This window comes from Alternaria infectoria, assembly GCF_024043175.1.
Source record: "Alternaria infectoria strain BMP 0036 chromosome Unknown scaffold_3, whole genome shotgun sequence".
Lineage (NCBI taxonomy): Eukaryota > Fungi > Ascomycota > Dothideomycetes > Pleosporales > Pleosporaceae > Alternaria > Alternaria infectoria.
This window is the reverse complement of record NW_026250692.1, coordinates 2,029,049-2,041,506: the sequence shown is the minus strand read 5'-3', so window position 1 is coordinate 2,041,506 and position 12,458 is coordinate 2,029,049. Positions and strand designations below refer to the sequence as shown.

The following is a 12,458-nucleotide window of genomic DNA, read 5'->3' as shown; positions in this document are numbered from 1 at the left end:
TCGAGCGCGTGCGACAAGAGGAACGGTCCGTGGTGGCTAGTGGCGGAGGATGATTACTACGGCATGCAGTGGAGCTTGGAGAAGAGGCAGATTTCACATTACATTCCCCCGTACCCCCTACCCTACCCTAAACCCCTATATATCTGTTTCCTTCCTGCGGCTGCTTGCTGGGCGGGCCTTCGCTTTAGATAATCCCTGAGCGAATACATTGTTGGCGGTTCCTGACACATATTTGTCTTTGGTACTCACATGTGCTTTGCCAGGTTTGACCAAGGAGCGGTGAACGACCCACTGCAGTTATGCAGTGAAATAATGCTGGACTTGTGCAAAACACGACCATGGCAGCGCACCAACATGCGGGGTTCCGCTTGATATCGTGAAGGGGTATCATTGTCTTGACATGTATAGTCACTAGCTTTCTTTCCAACAAGCAACACATCTACCCGTCTACTTGTTCTCCCTAGCCTCCTTCTGCTTCCTCTTCTTCATGCCCTGCTTCATGCGCTCCGCCTTTCTCTCCGTCTTGGTCTCGTACCTAAACTTCTTCTTCTTCTTCTTTGGCCTCTCGCTATTCTTCGGCCACGCCTTTGTCCACACCCGCTTCTTGTTCTCTTCCTCCGCCTTTTTCCTCTCCTCGTCTGCTTTCCTCTTTGCGGCAGCCTCTTCGTCCTCTTGTCCCTGTGTTGAAAACCCGGCTTTGGATATGCCTACGCTTTCTATCGTGACGGTTGTGTATTTGTCTTCGTCGACGTATTCGTCTTCCTGGTTTATAGGCTCTGGTTCTTGAAAGCCTGTGAATTCTTCCTCGTCATCGTCGTCGTCATCATTGGCGGATGTTTCGCCTGCTTCGCTGAGGTCGAGGTCGCCATTGGCTTGTTTGACGAGTCGGTTTACTTCTTCGACGTGCCTCTCTAGGTCAACCTTGCGCTGTTCTCGGAGCTGTATTTTAGGGTATCGTTAGCCGCTGTGCCGGTCTGGATACAACCCAGAGATGCGCCGGTGACAGAAGACGAACGTCTTTGTCGCGCAACTTTGAGATGGGATGTCGCAATCGTGTGCTTACCTCGCGCCTAAACCTCAGCTTCTCCTCCTTCTCCCTCTTCGCGTTCTCCTCTTGTGCATGCTTTATCCGCGCAAGTTTGCGCTTGTGGAACCCGGTGAGATATTCTTCACGCGCCGAAAAGTCAAACTCGATCTTTTCGGGGACTGCGACGGCGATTTTGCGCTTCTTCGATGGCGGCGGCGCGTTCCTCATGATTGCAGCCTGTGTTGAGTGCAATCTGGAATGTGGGGCTCGGCGTGATTTGGCTCGTTGCTGTCGCTAGATGTTCGCAGAGAATGGTGTCGGAGTTTGGGAAAATTACCTGGCCGACAGGGATCTGGGAGTCCAGGTGGGGCCGAGGTCTTTTGGCGCTACGCCGTCTGGGGACTACCATGAACCCTGGAAGGCAGCCCTGGAGGATCGTGATGTGATTACAGTCTAATTGCATTCCGATCAATTGAGATTTATTGTTCTAGAATCATGATGACTGGCAAGGGTCCTTCGCAGCCTTGAACAGTGATGCGCGCTGGGTACGGCGACTCCCATGTGGCTACGCATCTATCTGCGTTCTTTCACCAGCCAGGCCAATGCTTTCTTGTGAGGGAGCATTCGCACCATTCGATTCTTTGTCTAGTCCTAGAATCTTCCTCCGCCACGAAAGTGATTCTAGATGCTTCTTCGCCTTGTGCGTGATGCACAGAGCCGGGTCAACGTCCTGAAGGCCAGTCTCTCCAAACATGGCAAGAACCATGAGGCCTAGGAAAGAATGATACATGTCGGGTGGGTCTCCTGTGACTTTGCCGAATCCTCCCACGAGATGTTGCGTCTTATCTAGTAACCACTTCCGAATCGGTTGCCGATCGACAATATCTAGATGACCGAGGAGTTGTAAGGGCGTGCACGTCCAGTAAGCATAGCATGTATCTGCTACCTTGTTACATCGACCATTCACTCCAACCCACTCGAGTTCGAAGTGAATGTGAGGCCGTCCTTTTGTGTTGGTTTTCGCCTGTACTGATGGATAGGCGCCCAGCTTGACAAACGTATGCGCGTCATGGCAGGTTTCTGACGTATCTGTCTCGTCATTCAAAGTATCCAAGCCGTCGTCCTCGTCTAGAGTCAGCGTCTGCCGTGAGACGAGCCAGTGCAGCGTCTTTGGGACGTCGGTTACACCGCGGATGACACCGTCCGGTTTTTGTGATGGAGGTAAGGGTAGACGATCCAAGAAAGCCAGGGCAGCGATGGCGCAGCAGGTGAAGCCCGCATGCGCTTCATGGTAGGGCGATTCCGAGATGCCTCCGTCGTAGCACTCTGCTTGTTGGACACACGTGACGAAGTTGTCAACATCGATATCTGGTATACCCTCACACGGTCCCTCGAGGTTGCCTCGGAGTATCCATCTGATAGCTGTAGCCATGTAGCCGAATCTTGAGTCGTTGCCGCCATGGACATCATCGCCATCGCCCAAAGTCTCTCCAAAGCTACCCTCGGGTCTCTGCATCTTGACCAGCCATGTCAAGATCTCCTTTCTCTTGACCCTCTCCAGATCATCCCCCAGCACGACCAGCGTCAAGAGGGCAAAGAAAGTTCCAGGAATATGGGCAGGGTCCCAGTTCTTGTTTTCTTCACTTCTGAGCTCGCCGTAGTTGGACCCTGGCCACGGGCGGAAGCCACCTTCAGGCAGTTGGCAGCTGTAGACCCATTCGATGTGCCCGTGGCGCTCCTCGGCTGACAAAGCAGCGTCTAGATCTCCCAGAATGTCGAGAGCGGACACGGTGAAAAGGGCCAATAGCATGCGGTTGGAGTCATTGCTGGTGTAGAAGTGCGGCAGCAGAGTCTTCAGGTTCCGCCGCCAGTACTTGATGTGGCGGGCATAGTTGAGTTGTGTGTTGGCATCAAAGGCAGCTGGAGCCATGATAGGGAGAAGAGGTGCGTGGACCCGGGGGCGTTTGCCGAGCGAGATCTCGGTCCCGCTGCGAGGCGTGAGTTTTGATGGCGGGGCTGACCTGGACGGCCAAGGCGAATGTTTGCGCAGAGTATGTAAGACGGGTGAATGATTAGCGGAGACGTGACTTTCTCCTGAATGGGCCTGTAATAAGGCTTATTCCGCGTGCAGGGTTAGTCAGGCAGTGATGACGGAGCCCCGCAGACGTCGCGTCTGTCAGTGTCCGGAGCAGTAACTTGTCGATTTAGGGGACCTGGCAGGGCGACAGCATTAGCCCAGCGACTGGCGATGATGCATAGACGGTAGTAGGCGCGGGCTCGGACTAGTCTACCACATCGTATGCAGGGGCCGCGCTTGGGGGTCGGTGAATTGCGTGGGTATTTATATCGTCCGCTAAAGGCGAAATGTCGGAAGCGCGCAAGATTGGTAGGCTTGCCTGACGGTGCCAGGGCTGTCACGACAAACGGCCACATGCAGGGGTACATGAGACATCGTTCAGCTCTCAGCTCTTCTGCAGTCGTGCCCCAGCTGCGGCCTGCAAAACCCTCCTGACACCGACGTGCCTCAGTCAGTCACTGCCCTCGCTTCCCCGACGCCGCCGCCGCCGCCCGTGTCGAGTACCACTGCGCTGCGCCCACTCACGACGCACTGCCCGTTACGCGAGTAGCCTCTTTGTAGGGCGACGTCACCCACGCTCGAGCACCGGGCCTGCGCTTGCGTGTTCCCCAGACTCACTTCTCCGCGCGCTCACTACGGCCGTTGACCGACCACACCCGTACCAGTACCCAACTTGGTTGTTTCTTTTTGATACCCCACTTCACACGCCGTCATGACGACGGGTTTTGCGGCCTCTTTTTGGTCGAGCGACTATGCCGGAGGTAAGCTGCAGGCGCACCCAACACCACCCCGCGCGGGCTAACTCTCGCAGGCTTGGGCGTCCTCTTTGGCAAGCTGCAGCAGGGCGTGCAGGAAAACCAGCAGATTCTGACCGTGGCCCGCATGCGAGCCGATGCCGAGGAGGCCTACGGAAACAGCCTGTCCTCGATTACACCAGCCACAGATCGCATAGGTGGGGGCTTTAGCAGAGATGAGGGCGCAAGCGTGCGCAAGGTGCGTGAGCAGGAGACACGGCGACAGCCCCAGGCTAACTGGTACTAGGCCTACGAGGGCGTGCGCACCGAGATGGAGGCAGCGGCCGCAAACCACAAGAAGATTGCGTCCAACATCCGCGAGCTTGTCGTGAACCCGTTCGGTCGCTGGTGCGAGGCGCATGCCGCCCGCGTGCAGAACTCCCAGGACGACCTCCAATCGCGCATCAAGATCCACGACCGACAGGCCGATGCTGTCCGCAAGTACCGATCGCAATACTACAACAAGTGCCGGCTCGTCGAAGACCTGGAGGAGGAGGACAAGCTTGCTTTCCAGGACCCCCAGAGCGAGGCCGCACAGAGCCCCAAGATGAAGGTGCCCACCATAAAGATGTCGGAGCCGGAGAATGAGGAAGAGGAGCCCATTGATCTTGGTGACGAGACGTACCAGCCCGACCAGATCAAGAAGATCCTCACGCACATGCTGGACAACATCAAGATTGCAGAGGTCAAGGTTCCCATTCTCGGCACCTACCAGAACTGCTCAAGCGGTGCCGATATCACCGAATACATCCAGAAGCACATGGCAGCAACCACCGTGAGCTATGCCGAGCGCATTGGTCAAGACTTGGTAGCACATGGCTTTCTGCGCCTAGTCGGAAACGTGGGAAACACATTCGCCAACAGCTCCCGCATGAACTACCAATGGAAGCCCAAGACGTTCCAGGTGACCGGACTGCCTGAGAAGAAGCAGCCTCTCGCCCGCTCTTCTACCGCTATGTCTAGCTCCTCAGCCGACAGCATTGCCGTGGACTCGCCCGTCTCGACCGTGCAGGAATACCTCCAGGGGTGGAACCCGCTCAACAACCAGTACCCGAATGAGACACCAGCAGAGAGGCTCAGGCGGGAGGCACACGAGTCCGATGAGCGCTACAAGGCATCAGTCAAGAAGCTTGACTCGCTACGATGCAATCTGGAAGAGGCTATGGTGGACCATCTCAAATTCATGGAGCGTTGCGAATTGGACAGGCTGAAGGCTATCAAGGCGGTTATCTTGGATTTCTCTGGCGCTGTCAGCAACGTAATTCCCAGTCTGCAGAGCACCGTCGACAAGATGATGCTGTTCCAGGAGACAGTTCAGCCCCTAGGCGATCTCCGATACATGCTCGAGAACTACAGGACAGGGCCATTCGTGCCTAGAGTCACGACTTATGAGAATTACTACAACTCAGTAGACGGTACGTCACGATGTATATCGAGATGCAACTATATACTAACAAACACAGAACAAACATTCGGTGTAGATTTGGAGGCTCGGGCTCGCTCAGACAAGAAGCGTGTTCCGGTACTCATTACGACAGTTCTCACCTTCCTAGACAACCACTACCCCGACTTGGAGGGTGACGAAGCACGCCGTGGCATCTGGCTTGTTGATGTTCCTCTGGCGCAGACTCACACCCTCCGAGCTGAGATCAACACTGGAAAGAGGTTCCCAGATGAACTACTCGAGAAGTACGATGTACCGATTGTTGCGAGCGTCCTCAAACTCTACCTGTTGGAACTTCCTGGTAGGCGTCCACTCTGCATCATCAGATCCTTTGCTAATTGTAACAGACTCACTGGTTTCTTCTCACGTCTACGAGATTGTCAAGACCATCTACAGCACCACCGCCACAGATGTCTCCGAAGAGACTCGGGTCTCTGTATTGCAATCTACCCTTGGCCAACTCCGCCTCGCTAACATCGCAACGCTCGACGCGATCTGCACACACTTCACTCGTCTCATTGAGTTGACATCGGCGGACGAGACATATGTTACAGCACTGGCTAATGCACTCGCGCCATGCATCCTGAGGCCAAGGCAAGAATCGAGTTTGACGATGAACGAGCGCTACAGCTACCGCCTCGTTCGTGACCTTTTTGCGCACAAGGATGCCATTTTTGGAGAGTTGAAGCGCGCGAGCACGCTCACCCACTCAGCCTCGGGCGCACAGCGCCCACGCGCGATCTCGACGGATGAGAGCAACCGACGAGCAAACATGGAAGAGCGCCAACGAGCCATCGCAGCTCAACGCTCTCCTCGTGCGGTATCACCAGCACCTGGCTCGCGTGTCTCCGGCTCGCATCGCCGTGACCGAAGTCAGACTCGATTCCCCGTGAACACATCGTCACCAACGGAAACGCGAAGGAGCAAGGGAGATCGTGGTTCGCTTGAAGTACCTGGAAGCGACGACAGCCCTACCAACGAAGAAGTCACTGCACCCACCAATGGTACAACAGAGCCTGCAACTGTTTCTGTTCCTGTTCCTGCTCCCGCCGAGCACCCAGCGCCATCAAGTACCCGGGTGCCTTTCCCACGGAAACACGCAGGCAGCTTGACGAGGGGCAATCGGGACTCTACCGGCAGCTTGAGGAGTGACGACACAGCAGCGCCAAGAGGTGTCACGCTGGAAGACAAGCCCATGGACGACTAGTGGTAGACATGGCCTAACTTCAGCAAGCACCTTGGTTAGGAAGTGAAATAGGAAGCCTACACCGCCCGGCCCGCCCAGAGACTCCCATGTATACTAGAAAGTAACACACCGGGAAACTAGCTAGGGACCCTGAGAGCGAGGTAGCATGACGGGCAGTCGCACGGCACCTGTGGAAGAGTGGACAGCGTATGTGAAGGCTGTATGATATTTCGGGGCGGGAAAACTGGCGGCATGTCTGATGGTCGTATGTGAAATGCAGCATGATAATCACGAGTGTAGACGGCTATTGCAATATGAAGTTTATCTACTCTGCCCTGCTTGTTGACATTGGCGGCTCCGTCCGTACCTGAGGCTAACCAGGGTGACCAGGATGCGCTAGTACTCAGCTGTCAGAAAAGCCCAGACCCCATCGTCACACTCGCATGCTGAGTTCCAAGGCGGAGCAGCATGGAATCGACATGGGGGTCAGCTGTGTGGCTGGGCACCGGCTGCCCGATCTGTAGGACATATACATACCCTCTGATGTCCTTTTCGTGTGCCGCTCATTTTGCGCCTGTCTACCTATCTTCTCCAGCTCTCATTGCGCTCGCTGAGCCTCTCACTCAGTCGTGGTGCGCCCCGTCCCGCCCTCGATCGAACCCCACGTTGATCGTCGCGCGAATCACATCGCGATCGCAGTCGCAGCTTCCCACTTTTTGAGGCCTCGCTGTCACTGCATACCCTGCCGAGGGTGAAAGCGCCATGTGTCTGGTCAAAGTCAAGCCGGAAGAGGACCACATCGTCCCTTACCGCGTCGTCCAGCGGAACCGCTCCCCGCCCCGTCGCCGCGCATCACGCCAATCGCGCGACATCGAGCGCCGCTATTCGCGCACCGAGATTGTGCACGAGGCTTCTCCACGGCCCTCAGCATCCTACGTCGCGGTGCCCTCGCCAAAGCCTCTCCAGATTCCCGCACCGCAGCCTGTGCCTGTGTTCGTGCAGCCTCCTCCCCCGGCGCCCATGCCGGCTCCACCTCCACCGCCTAGCCACATCTCTTCTCACCATTCTCACCACACCCAGTCACGCCATGGCGGTGCACACTACGTCGAAGTCTCGCCCAGGTCTAGCATGAGTTCTCGTTCATCGAGCCCTAGCCGCAGCGAGTATGTGTATACAGAGCGAGAGGTCAGGCGTGAGCGCGAACGCAACTACAGTCCAGAGAACCCTCGCTACGAGCATTACAGATACGTCGAGCCTGCATCGTCCGAGAGTGACCATTATGAAAGATACCAGAGGCGCGACAGGAGCAGACAGCGCAGCCGCAGTCGGGGCGGCTATGAAGACCCCAGGGGCAGCTACACGGAAACTAATACCAGAGTTGCGTACAGGCAGAGATGAGTGTCTGTTTGGGAACCACGTTTTTGTTGGCTTACGATTGATATCACTACTTATGTCTTGAAGGACTTGCAGCATCTGTTCAAAGTTATGGTGCGGTTGTCTATAGCTTTTTATCCAAACTAATCTACTTTCATGTTCAACTGCTCGTGCTATGAGGTCACTAGTTAGTTATGTTGCACCTGGACGCGATGCACGAACCAGCAAAGACGTCGCGCCGCACTTTCCGAGACGGAGAGAATCAGCTCCACATGTTTCTCAGCCCAAGTGTCGAGTTCTGGCTGCCGGCGTACGCCTAAGCGATAGTCAGGGCAGCCTTGTAAAGCATCGGGCACCAGTCGAGTGGTGTACATCTAGGGTTGCGATCAGCATCCAGGCCAACATAATCCTGCGCGCTGAGAGCAACCGCCAAAGCACACGTGCTTACTTGCCGCGACCGTCATACTTGCGCAAACGCTTTGACTGCCTTGACGTGTAGCAGAACCCCGAGCATGATCGAAGCACCCGCGCATTCCTCCTCCGCCCCCGTCCACCTCCGACCATGTCTATCCGTGTCCTGATCAAAGACTACCCACACCGCGCAATCGCCCTCGCGACCTCGACCCACGCCCTCGTCCTCCGACACAGCTCGTCCACCACCGAACAGTCGGGCAACCCCAATGCCTCGTCCACGTCACTGGGGAGCAATGGCGCCGGCGTCGCGCGCTGCATGGTCGAGTTCACCCGGCTGGAGGAAATCGATCTAGAAGACTATCGCGCGCTGCATTCGGTCAACGTACACGGCACACTGGGCTTGATCACCGTCAACAGCGATGTCTTCCTCGTCGTCGTCAATGGCGCGAGCAAGGTGGCGACAGTACGGCCTGGCGAGACGGTGCAGAGGATATACTCGGTCGGTTTCTACTGCCTGACCAGCACAAGCTACGATACCCTGCTCAACGACGAAGTCAACCCCTATCCCACGGATACAATCGATGACGAAGGATATGAGATGGGCTTCGGTGGCAAGAAGGAGCAATCGCCCATGGAACACCCGTGTCTGGCGCTCAAGAAGATACTCAGCAGTGGAACCTTCTATTACAGCTCAGACTTCGACCTCACCAGACGCTTACAAGACCGTACAACCGATGCCGCAACCGTTTCTATCGACAGTCTAGACGCTGGCTTTCTATGGAACTCATACATGATCCAGCCACTGGTAGACTTTAGGAGCCGCCTTGCGCCGAGGGAGAAGGACGCTTTGGATGCTTCGGGCATCCTGACATCTGCCATCCGCGGTTTCGCACTGACCATTACGATTCCCAAGTCTTCGGCCCCCATCAGGGTACAGGACTCAGGCATGCCGTCGTCCATGACGCTCATCTCAAGATTATCCTGCAAGCGGGCGGGCACAAGGTTCAACTCGCGAGGTATCGATGATGATGGGAATGTCGCAAACTTTGTGGAAAGCGAAACAATATACTGGGCGCCTTCGGGAGCTTGCTTCTCTTATGTGCAGGTGCGAGGAAGTGTACCCATCTTCTGGGAACAGCAGGCTGGTCTCCTCCCAAACCAACAAAAGATTACCATCACCCGGTCGCCGGAAGCTACACAACCCGCCTTTGACAGGCATTTTGATAATCTGGAACTCAGCTACGGCACAACTCATGTTGTAAACCTGCTGAGCAACGAAAAACAAAACGAGTTAGAGTTGACGCATAGATATCGCGGGCATATCAGGAATAGCCCGTTGAACCAAGGAAGCAACCTCAACGACCGACAGCATGACCTCATCAAGCTTACGGAATATGACTTCCATGCCGAGACACGAGGACCTGGTGGCTATGAGATGGCTAGTATGATTGCCCAGTGGATCCAAGGTTCTGCTGAAGGATTCGGGTACTATCTCTCTGAAGATGTGGAAGAAGTGGCCAGACACAATGGAGAAGACTACGCTGTCCGCCGGACAATGAGCATACTGCAGCAGGAGGGGGTCTTCCGAACAAACTGCTTGGATTGCCTTGATCGAACGAACCTTGTGCAAACCATCATCAGCAAGATGGCACTCGAAATCTTTTTGAGCCACAAAGGCCTTCGAGCCAGTCAGGACTTCTGGGTCAGACATTCAAGTATGTGGGCAGACAATGGCGATGCTCTTTCAAAGATCTATGCGGGAACTGGAGCGCTGAAGTCCTCATTTACGCGATCTGGAAAGATGTCGCTTGCCGGTGCTCTGGCAGACGCTCGTAAGAGCGCCACCCGAATGTACATTAACAACTTTGCGGATAAAGGGCGACAAAACACCATCGACATGCTCCTTGGAAGACTGATTGGCCAGGTTCCAGTGCATCTCTATGACCCGCTCAACGACTATGTGGTCGCAGAGCTTGCGCGACGATCTGCGGAGTATTCAGAGACCGAGATGATCAATATTCTTGTCGGAACATTCAACTTGAACGGAAAAACGAGTGGCATAAAGAGCGATCTTTCGCCCTGGCTATGCCCGGATGTCGATCAATCACAGCAGTGCCCCGAAATAGTAGCTGTAGGCTTTCAAGAGATTGTCGAATTAAGCCCTCAACAAATCATGTCGACAGATCCAGACAGACGCGAGGCTTGGGAGGAAGCTGTCAGAATGTGTCTCAACAAGAATGCCGAGAAGCACAGAAAAGATGAGTATGTTATTCTAAGAGGTGGCCAGTTAGTGGGTGCGAGTTTGTCGGTCTTTGTCCGGGCCGACTGCCTTACGCATATCAAGAACGTCGAAGGCGCTCTGAAGAAGGTATGTCCACGTTCACTGCATCTTATCCATTGCGCTAAAACATACCCCAGACTGGCATGTCCGGTATGGCTGGTAACAAGGGAGCCGTAGCTATTCGATTTGAGTACGCCAATACCTCGATCTGCCTTGTCACAGCCCATCTTGCAGCTGGTTTTGCCAACTACGAAGAGCGCAACCGCGACTACAAGACTATCAGCCATGGCCTACGCTTTCAAAGGAACCGATCAATTGAAGACCATGACACTGTAATATGGCTCGGCGACTTCAACTACCGGATTGGCCTGAATAATGAGAAGGTGCAACGGCTGTGCCATGTTGGTGACCTCGAGACCTTGTACGACAACGACCAGGTAAGTAGTCACGTTTTACTTGCATGGACCATAGCTAACCAAAAGCAGCTTAATCTGCAGATGGTAGCTGGCTTGACCTTTCCGTACTACTCCGAGGCCCGCATCACTTTCCCGCCGACTTACAAGTACGACCTCAACAGTAACCAATACGATACATCCGAGAAAGCGCGCATTCCTGCTTGGTGTGATCGTGTACTTCGCAAGGGTGATAACATCCGACAAATCCACTACAACGATGCACCACTTCGTTTCTCTGACCACCGACCGGTCTATGCTACGTTCCAGATACTGGTGCAAAGGGTCGATGAAAAGAAGAAGGATGCCATGAAGGCTACTTTGTACAAACAACGAAGAGAAGTGGTTGGCGATACCCACGCGGCAGGCCGTCTGGGTGATGATGACACGGACGACGAAGATCTGCTTGGGTACGATAGCATTGAGCCAGGATTGCCACCTGCAAGCTCAGATCGGAGGAAGTGGTGGCTCGACAACGGTACTTTTATCATCTTTCCCGCTATAGCTTGGATACTCATATTCAATAGGTTTACCAGCGAAAGCACGCGTGGAACCGCCATCTAATAACCACTTTCCAAACCCGAATCGACCCAGCAATCCGTTTACGCCTAGTCCAGAGCCAGACTGGATAGATGTTCGGCATATGTCGAGCAGTCGCAGACCCGAGCCACCACCAGCACGCGGCTCACAGAGAGCACGCACAGTCGACTTCAACGGCCCCTCGACCAGTTTACCACCAACGCAGAAGTCCGCGGCTCGTAAGATGATCGCTCCGTTGTATCCGGGTCATGCCACTCAAATCCTCGGTTCAGACGGTACGCGAGATGTGCTCAGCGACCTCCGCCGCAGCGGCTCAAGCGCGTCTACACACTCCCTTCCCAGCAGCCTACCTTACCGCGCATCAAATACGCTGCCCCAAACACAATCCTCCAGTAAACCGCAAGTCCTCCGCAAACCAGCACCACCACCAATCCCCAACAAGAAACCCGCTCTTCTTTCTAAAGGTTCCTCTCCAGGACCAACCTTCGCACCCCCTCCACAACGTTACCGTGATGATCCCCCGGAAGAAGAATCGAGGGCATATCCTCCGCAGTCAACCAGACGCTCAATGGCTCCGCCTCCTCATCTGACCAGGAAACCAGTGCAAAATCTTATTGATGATGACGGTGACAAGCCGGCATTGCCGCCGCGCACAGGAAGTGGTGGGAGTAGTAGGAGGAATTTGATGGACGATGAGCCGGACGATATGCGTAATATGGGGGATTGGGAGGTGCTTAGACCTGTAAGGTAAACTGAGCTTAGCGAACGCGGATAGAGAAAGATTCGGATTGATATTTTGGTCTTTGGACAATAACCGTACAGTACCGGATACTGACCAAACCCACATGCTCACGTCCGACGCCTGAGTA

The 12,458-nt window shown here is 54.8% G+C and overlaps 4 protein-coding genes across 4 annotated transcripts; 2 read left to right on the top strand and 2 right to left on the bottom strand.

Annotated features, from left to right (window-relative positions):
• Positions 1-447: 447 nt before the first annotated feature.
• Positions 448-1,255, bottom strand: J4E92_002926 (uncharacterized protein; the record flags this gene model as incomplete). The annotated part of the gene is made up of 2 exons (XM_051494326.1): positions 448-939; positions 1,064-1,255. 2 exons carry the CDS (start codon positions 1,253-1,255, stop codon positions 448-450), a joined length of 684 nt encoding a protein of 227 aa, XP_051356005.1.
• Positions 1,256-1,592: 337 nt separating this feature from the next.
• Positions 1,593-2,957, bottom strand: J4E92_002925 (uncharacterized protein; the record flags this gene model as incomplete). The annotated part of the gene is made up of 1 exon (XM_051494325.1): positions 1,593-2,957. One exon carries the CDS (start codon positions 2,955-2,957, stop codon positions 1,593-1,595), a length of 1,365 nt encoding a protein of 454 aa, XP_051356004.1.
• An 859-nt stretch (positions 2,958-3,816) lies between these two features.
• Positions 3,817-6,549, top strand: J4E92_002924 (uncharacterized protein; the record flags this gene model as incomplete). The annotated part of the gene is made up of 5 exons (XM_051494324.1): positions 3,817-3,865; positions 3,916-4,097; positions 4,146-5,313; positions 5,362-5,643; positions 5,690-6,549. 5 exons carry the CDS (start codon positions 3,817-3,819, stop codon positions 6,547-6,549), a joined length of 2,541 nt encoding a protein of 846 aa, XP_051356003.1.
• Positions 6,550-8,464: 1,915 nt separating this feature from the next.
• J4E92_002923 (uncharacterized protein) lies at positions 8,465-12,340 on the top strand (the record flags this gene model as incomplete). Its single annotated transcript, XM_051494323.1, has 4 exons — positions 8,465-10,684; positions 10,735-11,034; positions 11,083-11,527; positions 11,577-12,340. 4 exons carry the CDS (start codon positions 8,465-8,467, stop codon positions 12,338-12,340), a joined length of 3,729 nt encoding a protein of 1,242 aa, XP_051356002.1.
• Between the last annotated feature and the right edge of the window lie 118 nt (positions 12,341-12,458).